The sequence below is a fragment of the Vitis vinifera genome, chromosome 18 (genome assembly GCF_030704535.1).
Source record: "Vitis vinifera cultivar Pinot Noir 40024 chromosome 18, ASM3070453v1".
Taxonomy (NCBI): Eukaryota; Viridiplantae; Streptophyta; class Magnoliopsida; order Vitales; family Vitaceae; genus Vitis; species Vitis vinifera.
In genome coordinates, this window is record NC_081822.1 from 28058303 (window position 1) to 28084843 (window position 26541).

Consider the following 26541-nt stretch of genomic DNA (forward strand, 5'->3'; position numbering starts at 1 on the left):
TTTCCACCACAACGACTATATGTGTTTACCATAAATTAATTTGTGGTTAAAAAAGTATTCCCTGGTAAAAGAATTTTTCTCATTAAAAATTATTATGGTTAAAAAAATATTTTATGGTAAAAGAGTCTTTTTCATGAAAATTAATTGTGGGTATCCATGTTGTAAGTTGATGAACAATTATCGTTAGTGGTTTGCTTTAGTATCGAAAAGTTTTCTAACTATACCTTCTTTTTACAATCAATAAAATGAGGATATATGTAAAGGTATCACAATTAAAAAAAATATATATTAAACAAGTCACCAATTAGTTAAAGTAAATTTTAAAGAGTAATAATCTTATACATCATGTATTTAAGAATTTATTTTCCAAATGGGATAAATAAAATTTAATTTACTTAATAACCAAATTAAAATTATAAATTGTAATATTGAAAAGTTAAATAGAGAAGGCTTGAGAATCAAAAGGGGAATGACAAAGTTAGAAGATTTTTTTGGTGATAAAGACATTAACAAATTGAAGATCTGATTGTAAAGATAAAAAAAAAAAAAAAAAAGTTGATTGATTTTTTTATGATACTAAAATATATGTAAGGAATATTTGAAAAAAAAAAAAACCAAAATTAAATTATATTATATTTAAAAATATTTGGAAAAAAAATGTTCTAACTCATAGATTATGATTTAAAATATTTTTTTTTACAACATATTTGGTAAAGATTTATATTGTTTGTAATATATTATATATATAGAAAAAAAAAATTTGAAAAAAAAAATCATTTATAAGATGATTATCAAGGAATTATATTAAGTAATTATTTAAATTTTCCCTTTTTTAAGCATTAATAAAAATTTAGTAAAAAAATAATTGTAATTTATTTTATACTGCTAATTTATAACTCTATTGTTATTATATTGTTAGTTTTAAATTTATAGTTAATAGAGAATGATATTTCAATTTTTGTATGCAAATGATTTGGTTAAATATTGATAGCATTTTTTTTAACTAGTAGATTGATATAATATTAAATAAATTTCAAAATAAACAAAAAAACATAAATTTGAGGAGGGTACAAAAGCTATGATGAGAATACGACAAATATGAGAAGGATACGAAAAAAAAAGTGAAAATGATATATAAAATAATTAGTTTCTTCCTATTTATTGCTCACTAGCCTATTGGCATTTTGCATCACTCATGATGTAAATTTTGGCATAAATACAGAAGAAATGAGATGATATGAAAAAAGGACATTGGAGGTGGGCTCAGTGGAACCCTATTGAAATTCAATATGAAACTTGTTTGACTCCTATCTAACCCAACAAAATTAAGCATAATTTAAGCCCAATTTAGGTTTGAAAAACTAAAGAGCAAGTTGAGCTCAGCTTGAGTACCTCTAATTAATTAGTTAATATGGCTTGCAACAAAGATTCATATCCGGTTAGCTATCAAGCAAAAATGAATCCTAGGAATAAATTTTTTTCTGCAAGAGATTTATATTTTTCTTGATCTCTCCATCCCTCGATCATTTCCCTTTTCTTTTTTCTTTCGAAAGCAGTATAGGGATAGGGATGGCAGTTCCTTGTTTGATTCATTCCTGTCAAGAGACGATGATGCGGATGAGGTTGAATCACCTGTTCATTTAGATGGGGAAGAGCCTGAACTTGATTATCAGATACCACTGAAAGGAATGGTGTTTATGTCAGAGATGGAGGCTGAAAAAATTTTCCACCACTATGCTGAGAATATCGGTTTTAAAATGAGAAAAGGTAAGGTACAAAGGCTATCAAATGCAAAACATTGAAAGACGATTTTTTAATTTCTTTGTTCATGCTAAGGTTTTCGGGCCACGAACCAATCCAATCAGACGATCTTACTATCAGGGCTCAGCTGAGCTTAGGCAATTTCTTCGTAGAAAGGAAAGGAAAACACTGGTAGGTGGAAAAGAAGCAATGAATTTCAATGGAAGGCGGGTGCAATGCCAGAAGGTCATCATGAGTGTTTGTTTTTTTGTCATTGGAATTATTATTGATTCCGTGTGGGGTGGCTAAAACTAAAAGTTCTTTTTATACATATATATTAATTAATTTTATATATTAATTTATATATATAAATTCTTAGTAAATTGACATTAATAAAATCCGAATAATACTTTGTCAATTGATTTTGTAAGAAATCATATTTCTTTTTCGTTTATATATTAATTAGAAAATCGTTTTATTAATTATTTTTGCAAAATCACGCAAGTTAAAACATATTTTTTATAGTTTATATATTAATTGTATATCAATGTTACTAAAAATCAGAAAATTTATTTTTCTTTTTTTTTTTTTTACAATTAATTGATTCAATTTTTTAAAATTCTTTGTACATTAAAGTTATAAAATAAAAAAAATTATTTTATAAATCAATTTTGTAAGATTATATGCAAAATCACATCTTTTAAACATCTTTGTATATCAAGGTTAATAAAAAAAAGAAAACCATCTTTATCAATTAATTTTGTAAGGTTGTAAATCAAATAAAAAAACTTATTTATTTATTTATTTCCTTTTGTTATTTTTGTTTACTAATTTTTGTATAATTAATGTTTATAAACTAGGAATTTATTTCATTAATTAATTTAATTTGCAAAGTTGTGTAACTTAAAACAAATTTTATCTTTTGTAAATTGATATTAATAAAATCAAATTTGAGTTGTGTAAAATTAGGCTCCAAATCATAATTTTGCCCTATAAATTGGCTTGTATAAAATTAATATTAAAGAAACTTGACTCTTGTATTGTAAATTGATTTATTTATAAAGTGTTAAATATTGTTGTTTAACTAGATCTCATTTATAAAAAATATTGTTGTTTAATTAGATCTCATTTATAAAAATATGATCATGAAATTCACCATGGTTCTTCGAGACATATGTGCTATCATATATCATTACCCACTTTTGATATTGTGTCCATAGATTAGTTAATTGAATGTTGAGTTTCCTTAGCTCATTCATAGGGACCTAATTAGACTTGAGCTTAAAGGAGTGTTATGGCTTATCATCTCACCTTCTCGATTAGTAACCTGACTCTCAAACCAATTTTTGATTCATAGATTCACTTTTTCCATTCATAGAGTAACACATGGTTCTCTTTCTTATTTTACTTTCCCTTTAAAAAAATAAATAAAATAAGTGATTACTGGGATAAAGTCTTGGAAAGCATAACATGGTGTGATAGACGATTGATTCATTAATAAATTTATTTGTTTATCTAGCTCCCTTTTATATCCCTTTTACATTAATTGGTTATTTAAGCATGCACGTCCATATCACTTGCATTGTATATGACCTAAAGTGTATTAGGAGTTGCATAGAGAATGCAAATCATGGGTTTCTTGCAAGATGATTAGTTGTTCATAGTTGGTTCATGGATATGGGAAATCTAGTAGAGATTGTAGTGCACTTCTAATTGGAATGATGACTTGTCTTGACCATCGAGATTAGTTTCTCATGGTGAGTGCACTAGTGTGTACAACTACACATTAGATAAGACTTATAGTGAATCATGATTTAATGTTATTAGGTTGTTATGATTCACTAAGTTACTGTATTGCATGGACTCTCAACCTTGAGAGGATATTGAGCATATGCCAAAATCAATAAGGGGTTTTAACCTATGGTTGAGACCTTAATGTGGTCATATATCCCTATAAATTGGATCACTATTGATGGAGGCACAACAACTTTTCTCAGTAAAGGAACCATGATATCTCATGAGATTAAGACAATGTATCTCCTTGGGTGATCCAAAGAACATGTGATTAGGAAGACTGTGACCATAACAATTCCTTCAGTGAAATTTTGACATGCTTCTTGGAGCTAGAATATGTCAATTGATCACATAATAGATGAATTTGTAACTCAAGGATTGGAGAGGTAATCCTGATAAGTTGATAACACTACCTTATTAGATTACGAATATCGATTCTCAGGGAGTCTGCATTCGATAGTAGGCCATAGACTCAAATTTCACCTTGTTTATGATACTAGAGTGCAGTTGATTCTTTTTAGTGGAATGTTGAATAAACTTATGAAGAAGACATTATTTTCCTATGAGTCCCATTAGTCCCTGCTCAAGCTCCTGGTTCATGATAGCATGTTTGTTTTTAAGGTTTTGGGTTTCTAATTTATAAGTTTGTATAAGGGCATTTTGCTAAAAGCATGAGGTTACACTAGATCTTATGAATTTTTTTTTTAGATTAGACTAATTAATTAATTGGAGCTCAATAGGGCTAATTAATTAATTAGGACCCAAATAAGCTGGATTAGGCAACCCACGCCCAATTTGGACTGAAGTCACTTAAGCCCATAGGGAGTCATCCTATATAAACCCCCTTAGGGGTTTGGGTTTAGACTTTTGTTTGTTTTCTTTCAAAGAAACTCTATAGAGAAACCTTAGCAATCCTTCAGAGATAAAATCACATATTTTTCTCATTCCTAAATCTATTTGAGGGGTGATCAAATGAAAGAACACTAGGTAGACAAGCTCCATAGTGTTTTCTACGGTTTCAAAATCTTCCTCGATGACTTCATTAGCTTGGAATAGATTTGGGAACATCCAAATTAAAGTTATATTTTCTTTGCTCGTTTTTGATAACATATATTCCACTATATTAGATCTAGAGAAACCTAGGGTAGATAACATGCATGTGCCTTATATGATCCAAACACAAGGAACAAAGTAATTTGGAGTTCCCAACAACTATTATTGGCCTAGGATAGATTTTAGCATGTTAGATTTGCTTTAGGATGTGCTAACTCTATTTTGCAGGATTGTTTAGTTCATCCCATGGCCCTAGGGATGAATGTATATGCCTGAATTTTAATATGATGGTTTTATTTGTGTTTGTTTGTTGTTTTCTTTTAGAATGTGTTGTAAGCTTCGTGTTTAGGAGCATAAATTTTTTTTTTCTCCATTGTAAAAATCCATTTTTTATTTTTCTATATTGATTGTAAACTTTGTTTTGAGGAGTATAGGACTTTATGTAAAAAGTTCGATTTTTTTAATTAGTTTTGTAACCCAAAGAGAAGGAGTAAGCATTCTAGAGATTCCATCATGATCCACATGGAGGTTCCAACTGGAAAAGGTAAATTTTTTGATGGAAAAATGGTTGGATTCAATGGAGGAAGTGCTCTCAGATTCACAGTCTAGGTGGCACTACTTGAATGTTTAGATTAGTGCTCGAGCGATCACCTCGAGCAATCGAGTGGCCACTTCTGGAACTCAGTGCTGTAGCCAAGGTAGTGAAGGCAACAAGCAAGGGTAAAATTGGCTTTTTGGGAGTTTTTAGTTTAGGGTTTTATTTCCACTAACCCTAATATTTAGGTTATTTTAGTAATTTTAATGATTTGGATTTTATCCAAATTTTAATTATCAAATATGCAATATGATTCCTAAGGCCATGGAAATCTTTTATTTTGTTTACTTATATTTTTTTTATGCTATATATGCTTTGGGCATGTGGTTAGCATAAATTGAATATTTTGGTTTTCTTAAAGAAAAATTTTCATGTGAATTTTCCAAAATTAGACAACTTATTAAATCAAAATGTGTTTGATTTAGGATATATTTTATTTTAGAAAAAGGTAAGTTGGAAAAGGGGTAAGAGCTTTCTTTCTCTTTCAAAATTAATTCTTTGAGATTGTAATTTTATTTAAAATCTTCTTCAAAATTTTTATATCTCTAAGAATAAGATTTTTCTTTTTAAGGAAGATCTTTTAATTTTCTAACTTTTTATAAAATAAGTTTTTTTTTTCTATTTTGCACAAGATTATGATTTAAAGAAATTAGTTACTTTGGAAAACCCATGATAGACAATTTATGATTAAGAAGGTCACAAAATAAAAGTCAAATAAAATAATGAAAAGTGATTTTGGATTTTCTTAATAAAATAATTTTTCATGAGAAGACTTTTTCCACTAGTATTTATATAAATTGATTGTTGCTAATAAATTGCTATTTCTTTTGGGACTATCCATTTGGTTTTGGATAGGTAGTTGTGAAGGCTCTCCTCCCCCCACTCGAGAGAGAAATGACCATGATGGATATGGATAGTGCAAGGATAAGGAATATGAGAACAACTCTTTTAACACAAGAGTCCCAAATTTAAGAAAAAACAATGAATTTGGAAAATCTCATGATAAAGAGTTTATTTTAAGAAAGGTTTCCAAAATTAATCCAAGTCCTTTCTTCAAAGGATTAAGTGGGAGAGAGTATTAGCAAAGCCCACAATCTTCATTTTCAAACCCATTTTGATTTAGATTTATCACCACCTCATCGTGGCTTAAGCCTTAGGAATAAAGTGATATGGACTCTCCATGGGGTTTTTTTAACTTCTACACCAACTTTAAAAAATAATTCTTAAAAAATGGTAGTTGAAAAAATATTGATAGATTTACGATACTTTTTGCCATATCGAAGGTATCTTTTGAATAGACACCTTCCACAATTTTCAAATCCATTATATACGTTTAAAAAAATTGAGTTTAAACTAAAGGTGTCTCTTGAAGAGACACCTTCTACAATTTCAAAAAATTGGATTTATACTAAAGTTGTTTCTTGAAAAAACACTTTCTACAATTCCACAAAATCCAATATATACTAAAAGTGTCTTTTCAAGAAACACCTTCCACAATTTCACAAATTTTAATTTATACTACAAGTCTCTTGAATTTGAATATATATTGAAGGTGTCTCTTCAAGAGACACCTTTTGTGATTCCAAAAAAAATTGATTTGTACTAAAGATGTTTTTGAAGGGAGATTTTCCACAATTCCACAAATTCTAATATATACTAAAGGTGTCTTGACTTTGATTTTGAATTTGAATTTGAATTTGCATCTTCCACAATCTCACAAAATTTAATTTATACTACAATTGCCTCTTGAATTTGATTTTATATAAAAAGATATCCCTTGAAAAGACACCTTTAGTATATATTGAATTTTGTGGAATTGTGGAAGGTACCACTTTAAGAGACACCTTCAATATATAATCAAATTTAAGAGACACTTATAGTATAAATTAAAATTTGTGAAATTGTGGAAGGTGTCTCTTGAAAAGACACCTTTAGTATTTATTGGATTTTGTGGAATTATAGAAAGTGTCTTTTCAAGAAACAACTTTAGTATAAATCCAATTTTCTAAAATTGTAGAAGGTGTAAGAGACACATTTAGTATAAATCCAATTTTTTTGGAATTGTAGAAGGTGTTCTTTCAAGAGACACCCTCAATATAAAATTGATAGGATCTTTGTATTAGTATTCTTTTGTAAGAAATTGATCCTCTTCATCTTCAAGCTTATTCAGATGCACTCTCAGCCTCTTGTCCTGATGATAGGAAAAGCACCAATTGCTAGTGTCTTTGTTAGGTTGAATTTGGTTTCTTAGTCATCTACTAAGCAATGGTTTATTTCAAGGAGTAGTGTTGAATTAGAATATATAGTCTAGTTATTGCAATTGCTAAGCTCACTTGGGTCCAATCTATGCTTTAGGAATTGTGTATAGCATAGGTCACCCCTTCATTTTTGTGGTGTGATAATCAGAGTGTTGCTCATTTTGCTACAAATCTTGTCTCTCATGCTTGCTTGAAACATATTGAAGTAGATCTGCATTTCATTCATGACAAAATGTTACATAATGATCTTGTTATTCAATATTTTCCCTCTACTGATCAACTTGCCGATGTACTTATAAAGCATCTTCCAAGTTTATTGTTGTTAACTGTCTGTAGTAAACTATGTGTTGTTCCCAAATCGATTAGCTTGCCAGGGGATGATAAATAGTAGATTACTACCTCAACCTAACTTCTAAAATAATCTATTACTTACAACAACTATTTGTTGTGGATGCATATTATGCACCCACGTTTTGCTCTTATTAGATATGGTGAATTACACACTAAAAGCTTATATAAATATTTAACATGACAAGCTCATGAGTTACATAGTTTTTTAGTTCATTTTCTAGAATTTTCAATTCACTTCCAAAGCTTATAAATAACAAATTGTTGAAACATTGTACTAATATATATTTTTTTTCCCTCAAAGCCTAAAAATCACAAATTGTTGAAATATTGGACTGACTCTTTTTTCCTCCACACTTTGGTATTTGAATTCATAATTCTAGCAATTAAATGGAGCCCGTTGCTTACATTATTGATTTTGAAATTTCTATATTTTGTTTTTATTGATTAAATTATAATTATATTGCCTTGGTGTATGAAACAATTCCAATAAATTCTAAATTCATCTCAACATAAGAAAAAAAGGAAATATTTTTCTAGAGTTAATTCTACTAATTTGAGATTGGGGATGATTTTATATGAATTTATTGCATTTTCAACATGTTTCAATCAAGAATTAATATACAACAATGAGTATGATTTCCAAATTTGGTGGAAGAAAGAAAAGACCGATGCCATTGAAGGACCAATTATTCTCTTCCTTGTAACAAAGGTTATGCTTTTTGTATTATATTATTTCTTGGTGCAATTTTTTTGTTTTTGATATTTCTTGGATAACCCATGAGTTTATTATTATTTATGGAATATAAAATTTAGTTTAGAATGTTAAAAAATGCAATGAAATTGAAAATTTACCATTGAAAACTTGAATTTTAATTAAAATTTGGGGCCAAAATAATTTGCCTTAACATTAATTTCACCTAGTGCTAACCCTAGTAACTTTCTCTCCTATAGATTCTAACAATTCCAATATCATTTGGCCAATTACATGACCACGTTCATACTTCAATCTCTTGAAAATGTTTTCCACAATTTTTCGATGCATTTAGACTCACACCTGCAAATTATAAATCATAGCAAAACATATGGTGAGTCAAATGAGCTACAAATTAATCATAAAAGCAACATGAGGAATTGATGTTAATCATATTCTAGGTTGAAGTTTTCAACAAAACCCATTTTGACACCCATATATTAATATCTTATTTTTCATATGTATATTCAACTGATATTCTCATTAATAAATTAAATTAATTTTATAATTTTTTTCGTAAATTATTTTAAAAAATAATTTAATTTATAATTCATATATATATATATATATATATTTAGAGCCTTGAATGAGTTAAAGGAGTTATAACTATGTTCAATAGGTTATTATGCTCATCCTATAAAATAAAATATTTGTATCAATGTTGTATTAATTCAATATTCCTGAACCCAATCTAATTCAAATTATTCATTGAATAAACCATATGGGTGGTGCCATATTTTGAATAATAAACGAGTCACCTTTATTTCCAAGAAACTTGAAATAATTCATAAACAAATCATATTCAAATTGTTCAAATTTCATAAATTTGTACCTTGATGGGATAAAATTGTCAACCCTAAATTCATAAGATTAAAAGTTTATATCTCTTGATTGATTTGGGATTTGGACCATAAGTTGGTATCACAATCTTTAAACGGTGATTATTACATTTACAAAAGTTTCAACAACAAAAATGCATGGATCATGATAAACAATAAAATTGTGTGATTAGTAGCACAAGGTTTTGTAGTAGAGACCTGATATTGACTATGAGAAAACATATTCTCCCGTCATGGATGTAATCACATTTCTATTTTTAATTAGTTTGACAGTCTCAAAAGGATTGCATATGCGTCTCATAGATGTTGTCATAACATATTTATATGAATCCATAGATAATGATATATACATGAAAGTACTTGAAGGATTTAAATTACCTAAAGCAAATACTACAAATCCTCGTAACATATACTCAATCAAGCTACAATGATCCTTATATGGATTGAAATAGTCTAGACGTATGTGATACAATTGCCTTAATGAATACCTCATAAAATAGGGGTATGTGAATAATGTTACATGTCTATGCGTTTTCATTAAGAAATCAAAAATTGGATTTGCAAATATTGCAATATATGTTGACAACTTAAATCTTTGTTGGGACTCATGAAGAGCTTATAAGAACGACAAATTATTTGAAAAAAAACAAAAAGATTTGAAATGAAATTTCTTAGAAAAACAAAGTTTTGTCTCGACCGATAGATCAAACACATTCTAAATGAAATGTCAGTTTATTAGTTAACATATATAGAGAAAGTGTTAAAGTGCTTCCATATGGGTAAATCGCATCCATTAAGTTTTTCAATGATAGTTCATTCACTTGAAGCAACAAAAAAAGGACCTCTTCCATCTTAAAAAAGATAATGAAGAACCACGTGGTCCAAAAGTATCATATCTCATTGTTATTAGTGCATTGATATATCTTGTAAATTATACATGATTAGATATTTCATTTCTTGTTAACTTACTTGGAAGATATAATTCTGCACCAACTTAGAGACATTGGAATAGAGTCAAACATGTACTACAATGACATGGACCTATTTTATTCAAAAGGATCAAAATCTTAATTGTCTGGATTGTATATGTTAATTATCTTTTAGACCCCCACAAAGCTTGATTTCAAAGGAGGAATGTATTTACCTATGGTTGTACAACAATATCATGGAAATCAATCAAACAAATAATGGAAACATGTGGACTACCCTTCATAAGAGGTACTGCTACCAAGTTATATGAAGATAATGTTGCATGCATTGCACAAATTAAAGAATGATACATTAAGGGTGATAAAATTAAGCATATATCACTTATGTTCTTTCACATTCATCAGCTCCAAAAAAGTGATGAAATTGTTGTTCAACGAGTAAGATCAAGTAACAATCTAACTGATCTATTTATAAAGGCATTGTCAACTACAAGACTCTAGAAGCTCATTGCAATATGTTAACTCAAAGATCTCCATGTTGCACTACTAGAGAAAATATAATCATGTCAACATGAAGGAGAGTTAATTGATAAGAATATCATTACTCTGTACTCTTTTTCCCATTGTCCAGATTTTGTTCCACTGTGTTTTGTTGGCAAGGTTTTTAACAAGGCAGTTGTAGTTGTTCAAAAGAATATTATGCTTCTTTTATTTCACTAGTTCCCATAGGGTTTTTCTTAGTAAGATTTTAATGAGACATATTCTTATGATTATCAAAGGGGGTGTTATAAAATATGATAATTTGTAGCATTGTGGGAACTTGTGGATGATCATATATGATTATGTATATCTCTTTATAACTCTCTATAAAAGGGGGAGACCTGTAATGAGAATTTATTTAGTTTTCTTTCTACATTCTTTTCTTTCTTTCTTGTTTTTTTTTTTTTTTCACATCATTATTCTACAACATTACTTTATTATTTTACAACATTATGTTTGTAGGATATTAACTCCCTTCATTGATTGTAGTAGAAGCATATTTGCTCATTATTTTAGGCTATATTTGGTTTTTGAAAAAATTAAGGGAAAATATAAGGAAAAGAAAATCGAAAGGAAAAGTAGAAGAAAAGAAAAAGTTAAAAAAAATAAAAAATAATCTTGAAAGTTAGGCTACTTTTCTAAAGTTTTAATCTTGGAAGATGTCAAGAAAACACGAAATTTATGTGAAGACAATGCAATACTCAAAAGTCAACATATTCTTAATCCTTTCTTTGTCTTTTACATGTGTGGCCGACTTTGTTGTATTTTCTCTCTCTCCCTTCACTGAATTCCTTTTACATTCAATAACAGTTTTCAAGTAAATTTCTGGAGGAATTGAAGAGTGTCTTCTTTCAATATCATTTTGAAAGAGTTTGTTAGCACAAAATTATCCACAATTAGTCGTAAACTTTCATCCATGCATAAACTTCAATTTTGGACTAAAATGGTCAGTAAAAGAAGCTCTTTTGATGTTCATAGAAACCACTCTTAAATTGTATGCGCTAAAGTTACAAGAAAGTCCATGACAAAGTCCTCTAGAGCAATAATTAAGGTTAAACCCTGGGCTAGAAAGTGGGGAGCTGGTAGGCTTCATGTCATCTTCCTAAGGGATTTTTATTTCCATACTTTTTTAATACTGATGGAAGGACGGACCACTAGGAACGAAAGTGCCCTCTTTCTTTGCTTTTTCCAAATTAAGTAAGCAAAGTTGGAAACACCTTTGCCATTATACATTGGTTTTGCATTTGTGTGGCCGGCATACTGGTAGCCCTTTCCTGGCTCTTACTGCTGTCACATTTTTGTTTGGCCGACAGGCACTTGGCAAGAATATTGTATTCAACTACCATTATATGTGAGGTTGTTCTCTAATATATATATATATATATATATATTATGTCTTTGAATTATAGTTTACTAGCATTTCCTAGTTGAGGTAATGATGCTAATCTTCACTAAAGATACAATAAATGCCAAACTTCAATGGTTCAGAAACCACTCAAGAATACTTATTCAAGCACTTCCAAAATCTGTAACAATTATTCAGTCTAATGATATATGGATTCTGAACTCAGAATTGCAAACAGGATCCAGTAAACCATTCCAGCACCTTTGTCAAAACAGTGAATTTATCACTAAAAAAAACTAACTAGGTTCATAAATAACAGCTGACATCTTCCATTTCATCACCCAACACCAACTTTGCTTGATTTTCTTAATCAAGCTCCTTATATGTGCCACCCACTGCTAAATAAAATACAAACTGTCAGAAACTTACATAGGTTTAATAATAAATTCTAGAAAAATCGAAGCTCAGATTCAAACAAAAATGTCTGCCTAAAATATCGAAGAAAACCAGAAAGAAGAACTCCTTTAAGAATTTCACCTTGCTTCAATTAATATAACTCCAGAAGAGAAAAGATGAAGACTCACCATAAAGTCGACAGAGAGATCATATACAGACATGATTGGAGGAGTTAGTAAGAATCATTGACAAACAAAATCATTACTGACTTTGAGCATGCATGACCAAATCAACAGAAGAGAGAATTTTATTGAGATAAAGAGCTTGGATGATGGTAGTCATTCTTGAGGACGTTTGGGCTTGCGCCTGAGTTTGGGATTGTTGGCGGGTCTGAGACCACTGCCACTAGAACTAGGGCCCATTCCACTTCCATTGAGTCCTGCACTGTCACTGCTTCTCTCGACTACATTATATCCCCTGCTTTTCAGCTGTATTTTATTTTGTGGATGGATTCCTTCAAGATCTTCTGCATATATTAGACATACCCCACACTTCTTCACCACATTGGATGCACTTGAGCTGAATCTGTGGGCTGCCTCAAAAGAAATCTCAATGAGATTCCAGTCATTGGGGTCATTGAATTCAAACAACCTCAACTGGGAACATGGTTGATAACCCAGCCAGACATGTTCTGGGCCAACATTGTTGCCTTTCCCATGGAAATCATGACCGAAGTCTTTCAAGTCTCCATAATCAAAAACATCAGAATTCAATCGACATATAATTCTCTCAGGGAGGTGTTCAAGAACAGAGCAGAGAGAAAATCCCAACAAATCATTGTACCAATCTGTAGGCAGCTCTATTTTGATAGAAGATCCCACATGCTGATGCCAGATCCACTCAGGAATTTCACTTCCAGGAAAAACTATACTAAATGCAATATTTTCAAGCAATTTCTGCATTACAACAGGTGAAGTAGTCAAAGAGGAAACAGAAGCAGAGGAAGACGCATCATTATGTGGAAATCTCTGTAGTACATTCCTCTTATCATCACTGGATTGGTCCTCAAATAATTTGGAGCAATTATAGAATAGGAACTGTAGCCCTTGCAATGTGCTTACACTTGATGAGCCTGGTAAAAGGGCCGTGCAATTGTGTGCATCTATGTCTCGGATACTTGGTGGAAGCTCTGGAATTTCTATGAGACTCTGGCACTGCCCTATCAGAAGGTCTTTTAGGTTTGTAAGCTCACTGATGCCAGCAGGTATGCTTAGAAAATTGTTTTTGCTTAAAGCTAATTTCTTCAATGAGATTAAGGAGCAGATATCATTGGGGATTGCTCCTTCTATTAGTTTGCAGTCACTTAGGTCTAAATTTGTGAAAGACCTGAAAATGGGAAAACCAGAAGGCAAGTGTAAACCAATCCCATTTGAACTGTTTCTATGCAATAACCAGAAGGAAAAGAGTGACCCCAATGAGGTCGGTGTTAATATTTTACGTCCAGGATAGACCAACACTTCGAGATTTCTCAAAAGAACAATTGAGTCAGGCGGTTGTGTTATAGCGGTTCCTTCTGCATGGAGCTGCACTAGACGTTGCAGGCTCCCAAGGTTCCTTGGCAAATTGTTTAATAGTGAACAACCAGAGACAATGAGTGTTTCAAGAGATGTCAATTTACACATACCTTTTGGAAGACTCACAAGGTTTTTGCAATTCCTCAGATTCAATAAAACAAGGCCTTTTAGACGGTCAATTGACAAGGGTAGCCCTTCTATAGATGTTCCATCTAACAGAAGCTCTTTCAAATTTTCCATATCCTCCATCATTTCTGGAAAATTCTCTAGTTTTGAACAGCCAGAGAGAAAGAGATATTCAAGGGATTCCAACTTACAAATACTTGCTGGAAGACTCTTAAGATTTTTGCACCTTTTCAGATCCAATATAACAAGTCCAGTGAGATGCCCAAATGATAAGGGAAGTTCCTCGATAGCAGTTGAAGCCAAATAAAGCTCCAATAAATGTTCCATGTTACCTTGAATATCTGGAAACTTCTTGAGCCCTGAGCAGCCAGACAAATTAAGAATTTTGAGTGCTTCCATGTTGATGATGCTCGGAAAACTGCTAAGCTTTTTGCAGTTTTTCAGACTCAATAAAATAAGCTTGCTTAGCTTTCCAATAGATGTGTGGACCTCAAGCAAACTTGAACAACCATCAAGAATTAGTGTCTCCAGATTGGGTGCACTAATTGAGATGTCTGGAATTTCAATGAGGTGTTGAGAGCAACTAAGTCTGATAGTATTTAACTTTTCAAGGAGCTGTAACAGAAAAAGTAATAATAATAATAATAATTACTTCAGTATATAAGCTTTCATGGACTTGAGAGATTAACTAAAGAAGAAACATGAAAATAAAAATAAAAATAAAAATCACTCATCATACCATGTCATTTTCCCAAAGTTGTTTTAAGTTGCTATAACGCATGTCAAGTTCTACAAGGTCTTCCGCATCAAAACTTGATGGCAAAGATTCCAAAGGATATCCTTGCCAGTAGAGGTATCTTAGCTCACAAGAAGGGAATTCAAAGTCTTTGGACAGCTTTACACTATTATCCTCCCTTGCAGAAGTAGATTTAAGGTGAGAATAGATTTTGAGCAACCTAAGATTCTTCATCATCGCAAAGGATTTAGTAGTAATGTGTATCTGCTTAGGTATAGACACGTTGAAGAGCATGCCTTTAATTGCCTCTGTTCCCTAACAAAGAAGAGTAGACTACAGGTGAAGAGCAAAATACAGAAAAGTAAAGTAAGATTTGTAACTTAAACAAAAATGATATTATCAAAGCTTATGTATTCCAAATATCATTCAAGTGTGAAAGAAGGTTCATTTGAATTTTTCTCTTACCATTTTTCTTGTCAATACACGACTTATAACCCCAGGGTAGCATAATCTACTCCATTTTCCAGGATCTTCTGGAGATTCTTGTCGAACAATGTCTCGCCCCATTTGTTGTAACAAATCATGCATCCATATCTTGTTGTCTAAAATTGTTACGAGGCACTTATCAGTGAGGACTCTTATTCCACCCTTCGCATAGAAGTTGCAAGCATCTAGGATTCTTGTGACAAAATCCTTATCCTCTCCATTAAAGAAGCAAGCAACATCTAAGAATAACTGCTTTTGTGTGTGATCTAATTCATCATAACTTCTTTTGAGCACACTTTGAATTTCTTGGTTAGGTTCTTGTTTTAGTTTATGCAATTCACTTTCCCATTCACCTACGGTCTTGCCACATAGGAAACGACCTAGAACTTTAAGACCTAATGGAAGACCATCAACATATCGTACCACAGAGTTTGAAAGTGTTTCATAATATTCTTTGGGATGGTTCTGATTAAATGCATGCCAACTAAAGAGTTCAACAGCTTCCTTGTGACCCAATTTCTTAGCTTCATATAATGCATCCATTTCATGCCCCAACAAATGCTTCTCTCTAGTTGTTATAATAATTATACTTCCTGGACCGAACCAATTATGATCACCAGCTAAAGCTTCCAGTTGGCTCAAATTGTCAACATCATCAAGAACAAGGAGAACCTTTTTAAAGCATAGCCTAGCTTTTATCATAGTGATTCCTTCATCAACATTGCTTAGTGATTCAACCCTTCTCATTGAGCAATCACGAAGGAGTTGTTTTTGTAAATGAAGTAGACCCTTACTTTTGGAACACTCTCTAACATTAGCAATAAAGCTAGTAATCATGAAATCAGAGGCAATATGGTTGAATGAAACTTTCGCAATGGTTGTCTTACCAATTCCTCCAAGTCCATAAATTCCAACCATGCGAACATCATTTGATAATGGGTTTATCAATTGCAAAATCATTTCAACAAAATAAGAATCCATCCCAATGAGGTCCTTCTCAACATATAAGAGTTTTTGACTCAATCTCTGTAAAATAGCGCAAGTAATATCCTCAATAGCATCTGCCTCAGACCTACCACCAGCAAGGGCACATACATGGATGAGTCAATAGAGTAACAAACAACAAAAAACATGAACTAAACTTGATTATACTTAGTTTCATTTATAAACTTGAATTATGGACAAATTGAATGTATTAGGGAGTAAGGATGAATTAATTATCTCAAATTTAAGTGTTTTCATTATGTTGAGTATATATTACAACAAAGATCAATAAGGTAAAAGCATGAAACCTATTTAGCTGACATGCAAGATCGGCAATCCTTAGACAATTAGAGATATTACACTTGGATAATATTTTGCCATTTTTTAAAGCACCATTAGAACAACCTAAGAAAAGAGGCCTTCTAAATGTAGTCCTTTAGTCATCTTTGCTAACCTCCATCCATACTAGAAGAGCACTCACCTCCCTTCTTAGATTATGTCACCCTTTATTGGAAACTTTACTCACTTAATTTCATAAGCTTCTTTTTTCACCAGTTCTGTCCTAAGATGGTATTTGTATGTATCAGAAAACATTAAAAATAACCAAGAATAGTTGTTTGGGTGTACCAACATATTAACACTATAAAAAAAAATGCAAACAAATATGAAATCAATTGAATTTTAATAGAAGATATAACATTGTTATATCTTTAAAATGAGATAATTTTGAAGACTAAATATATGTCATTGTTAAATATTTACTTATATTGTGTATAAGATCTTAAGAATGAAATAAATGCTGAAGAAGAAAGAGATGATTTTTCTCTTTACCAAAAATCAAATGATTCCCACTCATAAAATTGATTACAATGAAATCCTGCTTATGATAAAAGCAACACATCTTACTTAATCAAACATGCAATCCAAAATAAAACATCATCATTTTCAGATGCAACCAAAATAATTTCTCTGTCTTCATAAAAAAATAAAAAAGAGGAACCACCAAAAAAGTCATATGTAAACGAGATACCTTATCAAAATCTACATGCTTATGATAAAAGCAATAGATCTTACTTAATCACACATGCAATTCAAAATAAAAAATCATCATTTTCATACGCAACCAAAATAATTTCTCTGTCGTCATAAAAAAATGAAAATGAGGAACGACCAAAAAAGTCATATGTAAACGAGATACCTTATCAAAATCTACATGCTTATGATAAAAGCAACATATCTTACTTAATCACACATGCAATTCAAAATAAAACATCATCATTTTCATACGCAACCGAAATAATTTCTCTGTCTTCATAAAAAAATGAAAAAGAGGAACCACCAAAAAAGTCATATGTAAACGAGATACCTTATCAAAATCTACATATTTTCCCTTTCTGCGTGAATAAATTAAAACAGGGGTTCCTTTTTGGCATTTCAAAGATAGAGATATAAAGTATGAAAGACTTTGTTTTGAAGAAAACAAAAGGATAGATGACACTTTAAATTATCAAATTTTAAAGTCTAACGAAGCAACTTTTGCCTTCCATCTTGAGTCCCATCTGCATGACTTCAAGTCTTAAGACCTTTTATATGCAACATATATTTTGAAACACAGGAGAAAAAAAAAAGGAAAAGCTCCAAATTGGTTCTCTGATGAGAAAAACATCATATTTGTCCCTTACATTTCCAATAGTCACATGCCCGACCATAATTTGGATTGAATAATGAATAATAAAGCGGATATGAACTTAGCTTGAACATTAGCATTCCCATTCAAGAGGGGGCACAAGTCACGTGCAAATATAGCTTTAATAGATTTTTGTTTTATCATCATGAATAAAAAAAATAAAGGATACTTGCAAAAGATCGTATGAAACAAGCTATATTTACCAATTCTGTACATGCCACCCAGAAAGATTGGCCACTTCCGTCAAAGCTGCTCTCCACCTCTGTGTCTCGTGGGCAAAACCTTTTACTTCATGATCTTGGAATGCTTTTCCATAAGTCCCCTTCTGTTTCCGCACATCGGATGGTTCCACGTGGTAGAAAATCGGAATAACTAATTTTCCATTTTGGTTCTTGCACTCAATGAACTTCACCAATTCCCTCAAACACCCACGGGAATGGGCATAGTGTTCCGAGAGAATTACGAGGATGCATCTTGCCTTCTCAATAGCTTTAAAAGTACATGATTCAATCTCTTCTCCCTTGTGATCATCCAGTCTAAAGGTACGAATTCCGTTCTGATACAAAGCTGCATAGAGATGATCCGTGAAACTGTGGCTAGTATCTTGACCCCTAAAGCTCAAGAAAACTTCATAATCCCATGGGCCAATAGAAGTAGAAGAAGAAGACGCCCTTCCACGATCCATCCCAACAAGGTTCTTCTCAACATGTAAGAGTTCCCGATTTAAACACTTCCAAATAGTGGAAGTAATCTCCTCAATAACACGTGTCTCTGACCTGTAAGAGGTAAAGCGTGACACATGTGGTGAGTCAACAGTTTCAAACGCCACCAAACATGAAGTACACTGGATTATGCTTTTAGCTTGATTTAGAAAACATATTCAAGTGTTTTCATTATGCCACATCGAGCATACAGCTTTTGCAATCCCTAAATTTGGAAAATAGCATCAGGCACAGAAAATCATGGATACTTGCAAAGAAAAAAAAAGGTATATTTACCCATCACGTAAATACCATCCCATAACATTCGCCACCGTCTTCAACGCTTCCCTCCATCTCTCTATCTTCCTCCTTCCCTCCTCATCTCCATTCCTGTCATCATAGAAAAATGCACCTTTATGATTACCCGTATCTAGTTCCTCAGAGTATGGGTCCACGTGGTAGAAAATAGGAAAAACTAATTTTCCCATTTGCTTCCTGCAATCCATGATCTTCGCCAGTTCTTCCAAACACCACCTAGAACGGGCATAGTTTTCCGACAGAATTATGAGACAAATCCTTGACTCTTCAATAGCTTTTAGAAGTTCTGGTGCAATCTCTTCTCCTCTTCGTAGCTCTTCGGTATCCCTAAAGGTACGAATCCCTTTCCGATTCAAAGCTCTGTAGAGATGATCTGTAAAAGTATGGCGGGTGTCTTCACCCCTAAAGCTTAAGAAAACATCGCAATTCCATCCACGAGTTGAAGTAGAAGAAGAAGACGCTCTTTGACTTCGAGGGTTTGCAAAAGCCATCCACTCTTTTACTATGAGACCTCACTCAACTTAGCTTAAATCGCAGGCCATCTCTTCATAAAAGCGGAAAGAAATTGCAGGAAAACACAGGTGGGTAGATAGACAGCGATGAGGTCTGCCTTGGAAGGTGGGGATGCAGTGTGCTAAAATTCTTGTGAAGGTCTCCACTGGATCCCAAATCTTCTCTATTGTTTACAAATTATTGTCCATGTACGTATCAAATATAAAAATGGATTTCAATATTTTTAATTATTATTTTATTTTAAGTGCAAGAAGGAAGTTTGATTCCAGCTACCATCCATCCACCTACATGTGATGCTGGCTTTAGCATACATGACACCTGGCTCTGACCAAACTGGCTTTAGCATACAGGTTTTCATACCACATATCCATCGTCTCCGGGGAAGAAAGAAATCCATGAAATCCCACGTAATTAATTTAATTTGTCTTGTTTTTTTTTTTCATATAATGAAATAAAGGTTTAATTTTTTATTTTTGAAAACGTTGAGTGTAATTTTTTTTTTTTAGAAAATAATTAAATATATTTATTTAAGATCTTTTTGCCTAAATTTGTTTGAAAAAACAAATGAAATAATGTATTTGAAACCAATATTGATCAAATCCATTTACATCAGACCTCAAGGATCTAAGTGAAATTAAATTTGAAATAAGTGTTCAATTTAGGTGGTTATTAAAAAGATTAATTTAAAACATTGATTGGTGATATGACTTGTTGCGATTTTATGAAATTTAAATTTTATTTTCTCTTCAAAGTACATTTTCTTGTCTTGGGTTTTGTTTTATAATTTCAATTTATATGGCATTAATTTAATTTACATTATTATTGATTTAATCTGGATAGGCGAGAATGGAGGACGAAATTTCGTTAATCCATTGACCTAAGAAACATTCAAGTCTTTTCTCCGAATATTTAAAGACTCATGGGATCTATAGAAAACAATGATGGCCGCACTAGAATGATGGCAAGCAATTTCTTAAAAGGAAATTAATTGATTGATTTCTAAAAGGAGGCACCATAAAAGTCCAAAAGTTAAAATAAAGTAGTGTTTATGCTCAAATAACTCAATACTTATGACTAGCTCTTTCCATTACCACGACTATATGTTTTTACCATAAATATTTAATTTGTGGTAAAAGAATTTTTTTCATTGAAAATTATTGTGGTTAAAAAACAATATTTTGTGGCAAAAGAGTCTTTTTCATTAAATATTATTTGTGGGGATCATTGCTATAAGTCGGTTAGTAATTATTCTACTACTTTTAAACATTAATAAAATTTTAGCAAGAGAATAAATGTAATTTATTTAATGTTATTAAATTATAACTCTAAGTGGGTGTTTGATAAAACTTAATATTTATTACTTAATGACTTAAAATTGATTTTTTAAATTAAATTATACTTAAGTTGTTGACTTAAAACTTGTTACTGAATTCTTACTTTAAGTACTAAGGTTGTTTGATAAAATTATATATATATATATATATATATATTTCTTTCTAAATCATCAAATTGACATAATTATCTTTATAAATTATAAGTAGGGTAAAGGAGGTCTAGTAACAATGAAAGACATGGAGTAACAAAAAAAAAGCGTAGAGGTAACTAAAACAAATTAGGGTAAAAAGGTAAAATGAAGATGTCTTTTAAGTCATATCATTAAGGTATTCTACCAAACATACTTAATTTTACTTAATGATTTAAATTAAGTTATTAAGTTGGTTTATCAAATTCCCACAAAAATTATGTAAAAAAATATTTTTGAAATACATTCGTTAAAGTATTCATTGATAAATTAGAATATAGATGTAGACCCTCAATTTTGTCCCTTTAGCACATGTCTTTAAATTTTGTTTTCAGTGTTCCATAGTAGTTCTTTGGTGGCCCATTACTACTCGTACAATTTACCTTTTTCTAAGTCACCTCGGAGACTTTGGTTGAGAAATTTATCCGACCCCTTATTGTGACCCTTGGCAGCCCTAACTTAGACTTAGGCTTTTTTTTTTTTTTTTTTTTTTTTAGGATAGCTTTTAGATATACTTGGCCCATTAGGCACTACCCTAGGCCCACTTAGTCTCATCTTAGGCCCGTTTAGACACACTTGGCCCATTCGGACGTTTTTAGCGTGACTTATATGACTTGTGTGGTTGCATGGCTTGTGGGGCCCATTTTTGTATTTATTTGTTTAGTTTTAGTTTTATGATTATCATTCACTTTTATTAGTTATCTTCCTCTTTATATTATTATTTTCCTTAACTTATTTATTTATTTATTATTTATTTTTATTTATTTATTTACTTATCTATTCGTTCAATTATTTAACTTCAAAAATTTCATGTTTTGCAAGGAAACTTACCATTGGAGTTTAAGGAAGGTGAGACTCTCCTCGGAAGGTTTTTGGAGGGGAATTCAAAATGGGGAAGATTGCTTTTGAATTGGAAGATTTGAAAAAGGAAAAGGAGAAAAGAAGAGAGGAAATAGGAGAATTTTCCTTTTTTGAGACAAATTTAGGATTTTTGGGGGGTGATATATATATGTGAGAACAGATGAAAGAGGAAGAGATTCTTTTTGGAGCAGCACGCATTGGAGGATTTTCTGGAGGAAAAGCACAGAGAAACCGAAAAGGAGTGATTGCAGCCAAGGTTCTTCCAGGTGCGTTCCTGGTTATACTCGGGATTCTTTCTCATGTTCGATTTCTCCATGTGTTCGTTTCTGAATATTTAGCATACTGTTGATTGGTGTGGACGCAAAAAGGCCACAAATTGTTTTGTTGATATTGATTGCTTATTTGTTTGTCTCAAACCTGTTTATGATCTGCCCCACAAGCCTGAGCCCATTAAAAAAATCATGAAACGTGGCTCTATCTGATTTTCCTTTTATTATTCCTGTTTATTCTCTCCCTGTTTCCTCGATTTTCCACTATACATGTTTTGAATCATTCCTCCTAGTTCCCTGGTGGTTGTCTATAAACGTTTTATATGAGTGGAAATTTGGAGAGGAAAAAGATAGAGAGGACCCTGTGTTTCATCCAACGGAAATCAATTCAGAAATTGTCCTTTATACCAGCTAGAAATTGATTCTGAAATTGAAGCATCATAGTGGAGTAAAGTGAGAGAATCAGAACCAAAGACGACTCCTTCATTCCCTCTCATGTTCTTGTAATATTGGTTTTCCGGCGTCGGAGTTTGTCAGATCGTCTTCATTGAGATTATCTTCTTTCAAGGTTCAGTGGATTCTAGTCACTCGAGTCCAGCTTTCTCCAAAACACCATTCGCTCTCTAATTCCAACAGGAACGGCACTGCTGAGTATCTGGTTGAGGGAAAAGAGGAGGGTTTCAACACGAAGAGTCAGTCTTGCTCGTACAACGAAAGAGAGATTTGCTTTTCTTAATTGGAGATTTACTGCTTTCCGTAACATGCTTGTTGTTCCCCTTGTTTCTGGGATTGTTTATCGAGTTTATCTGGAATATCTTGGACGAGTTGTTTTCATTGCAGAAGACTATAAGAGAAGCATTCAGCATGCAGATTAGTTTCCTCCTTGAAGATTCTGTTTTGAATGGGTTATTTCTAGAAGGTGAGGCATCAGAATATAAAATTTATGGCTCTTCTCATGCATGCGATTGATAAAGAATCACTTCAATCTGAAGGTCTCTCTGTTTTGCACTTTTTCATTGGGCAGTTGGCAAAAGTATCGTCACCTAGCACTAAACATGTAATTTCTCAAGTTTTTGCTGCTCTTGTCCCTTCTGAGAGAGAGAGAAAGAAAATCTCTCCATTCATTTGAATAAAATAGTGGAAATTCTAGAAAAACTCGTGTTTGAAAATAAGGTTGTCCTAAAGCAGCATTTCCGTGAGTTTCATCCATTGCCCTGCATTCCTGCTTTTAATGAATGTGAATGAAGTTTATACAAGATGCTCGTGAGTCAATGAATTTGAAAGATCAATTGCTTGATATTGTGGATGGTTTAGATCATGAGAACTTAAATGTGAGGTATATGGTGGCATGAGAGCTAAGTAAGCTTCTAAAACTTAAGAAGGGATGACATCACAGTTTTGATTACTAGGGAAGCAGGTTCACATATGGATGTCCTGAGCTCTTTGATTCCATCCATACTTAGAGGATGTGCAGAAGAATCAAGGACCATAGTGGGTCAGTGGCTTAAGTTGATATGTGTTGATCGCCTTGGAGCACTAGGAGTAATTGACCCTGATGGATATTCTTTTGGATCAGAAAACTGACTGTGCTTGCAACTAGTTCTCGTGATGGTATTTTCAATTCCTGTCGAGGTATAATGCGCCATGATATACAAAAAGCAATATATCTGCTGCCCTATTTAGTCCTGAATGTTGTCTGTCATGGCAGCAAAGAAGCAACACCAGTTGATACTGATTCGTCAATCAGTAATTGCTGCAATTTGTCAGGTGAATGTGGTGGGCGTTTTGCTGATGGCAAGGAGGTTGAAGTAATTGATTTGGAAAATGACTCTGGACCAGAATACGATGCCTCATCTAATTCAGAGAGAGACGGAAAGCGTATCCATGGAGCTGGAGACCTTTCCCAACCATGCACAGAATACCAGTGATGTGCCTGATGCGCAGGATGATTATGGTCCTATGATCTCAGAGTTGCTTGGAAATGATATCTCAAATTGTTCTTCAGTATCTACAGATATTAATTCTATGGACCATGAGATGAACCTTCATGATGGAGAGGGAATGCTTAGTGGTAATGATGATTCAATATATATGTCACTGGGAGAAATACCAATAAGTATGCCAGATATTTAGTTTAATGGCCTTTTGCGGGTTTGTGAGCAGCCAACACAAGAATATAAGCCCTTCTGATATGTGGTTTGGTATGCATAGTATCCGTCACTAGGGTTCTTTTGCTACAATCACCAGCTCTGTCCAAATGCAAGTCTCTTTCGGTTTCTTACTCTGATTTTGCTTAAAACAAATGTTAACTATTTGAAGTAATATACATTGAGGTATTTTTGGCACTTCTGTCCTGTTAGGGTGATTAAGCTTTCTGGCTGGCATATGAGGAGGTAAAAGAGTGAAGCTCTGAAGACTACTATAGTTATTCCAGATTCAGAACCTAAAAAGATGGAAAAAGTTTCTTCAGGGTTCATCTGGAACTCAGCTAGTTTAGATGGAAATCTGGTGATGACACAAAGGAATCATTTCCCCTCTGGCATACAGTATTTCTATCATTAGAGATGCTCTGGCTAAAATTGTTTATTCCAGATTATTTGATTGGACTGTGGATAAGATCAATAATTTTATTGGGCAAGATCCTGATTCAAAAGTTCTACGTTGTGTTCTCCTCAGAAATCGGTCTCTAGAAGTGGCATATGTTAATCCAGAGTTCGACCCGAAGGATTTCCATATCCCTGATTATATTCTTGTTCCAGGATCAGAGGCTAAGGCTGTTTCTCATGTATCCGAATGTCCAGTGATAGTGTTCATCAACTCCAAAAGCGATGGTCAACTGGGCTTGGTTGCGCACAAGGACGGTTTGCTGCTTCACTCTTTCATCCTGCTTCCCAGAATATAGCTCAGGTTATAAAGATAAGCGTCATGAAGAAGGCTGGTGGTCAGTGGGAAGGAGCTCCCTCTATCATCTCTTCTATCTGAGCTGAACGAAATTGGTGGAAGACATGGAATTAGGTGTATTGACATAATCGAAAATAGGCTTGTTGGAATGAAGAGCCGTCGAGACTATGAAACTCCTGGTGGAACCATCTTTTCACTGCTGCCCGTGAACTGGAATCTCTAACACTTTGCTCATGAATCAATTCAATGGAAAGACCCACTCGCTCTCAAATACTGAGAATTGGTGTGTGTGAGCAGGTGGTTTGACCCACTTCGCGAGCCCATAAGTGTTCTCATTAAGAAAATCATAGAAACTACAACGGGGTCTGCGAAACCACTGCCCTTTCTCTGTGGGTGCTGGCTTGATTTTTTCTATTCTCCAAATCTCGCCAATGCTCCTGCAAAACTCCATGGCATGTCGAAGCATTGATTTTTTTGGTGTAGAATATTCTTTAGCTAGTGGGAGATTACTTATTCCTCTATATCCAGTGGCTGAATCTATCCCACATTCAAGTGGGATCTAAGCAAGTGGAATAATGGCTTGATAGTAGCAACAAGTTCGCAATCAGTTTCGAGTCCTACGGATGCTCAAGCTGTCTTTGGAACCCTGACAAGAAGGAGTAGCTATTCAGACTGTCTCCAACAATACACCCAGCGCTGATAGTTTCTGATGGATAACAGAGATCATTGCAAGGAAATGGGAGGGTGCTGCTGCTGTTCTTCTAAGGGAACTGAACTGAATGGCACACCAGCATACTATTATTGCCCAAGAGCATCAGAAGAACATGAACTCTTATCATCTCATCATGGAGCTGTCACGCCCCAAGACCCACTCCAAGGGCGTGACGGTCATTTCACACCTCAAACCCGAAGGCTTAAAGTATAATCTGACCCAAACAATCATATTGTAACTGGATGTTACCAATTACCAAATACCTGTTCAGAGTAGCGGAACAAAATCTAAAATCCTCAAAATTCAATTTCCAAATAACTTCCAAATATCAAAAGATCCAAATGAACATAACTAATAGTTAAACAAAATCCAACATAAAATCCTAAGTCAAATCCTAATGATGACCATTCCTCAACCTAGCCATCACTCCTCACCCGAACTAAGAGTACCTGAAAAATTTTCAACAATTGGGAATGAGCTCACAGCCCAATAAGGAATATTAATGCAATTCATGGATCAAATATTTTCATTTCAAATAGGAGATATCATTTTTTTTTTTT

The 26541-nt window shown here is 32.8% G+C and overlaps 2 protein-coding genes across 2 annotated transcripts in view; one reads left to right on the forward strand and one right to left on the reverse strand.

The window, feature by feature from the left end:
- LOC104882714 (uncharacterized) overlaps window positions 1-26541 on the forward strand; it is a 92562-nt gene that overhangs the window by 26319 nt on the left and 39702 nt on the right. The gene's annotated exons all lie outside the window — the stretch shown is intronic.
- LOC100249312 (disease resistance protein RPV1-like) lies at window positions 12638-20150 on the reverse strand. Its single transcript, XM_059735045.1, has 5 exons — window positions 19183-20150; window positions 18399-18960; window positions 15475-16605; window positions 15031-15342; window positions 12638-14939 (listed from the first exon to the last, which is right to left on the reverse strand). Exons 1-5 carry the CDS (start codon window positions 19692-19694, stop codon window positions 12930-12932), a joined length of 4527 nt encoding a protein of 1508 aa, XP_059591028.1. The 5' UTR covers window positions 19695-20150; the 3' UTR covers window positions 12638-12929.

Coding starts and splice junctions, on each gene's coding strand:
- LOC100249312 (XM_059735045.1), bottom strand. CDS start 19,694: ATGGCTTTTGCAAACCCTCGAAGTCAAAGAGCGTCTTCTTCTTCTACT. Junction 16,606..18,398: donor CCAATCTTTCTGGGTGGCAT/GTACAGAATTGG, acceptor CTCATCCATGTA/TGTGCCCTTGCTGGTGGTAG. Junction 14,940..15,030: donor AACTTTGGGAAAATGACATG/GTATGATGAGTG, acceptor ATACTGAAGTAA/TTATTATTATTATTATTACT.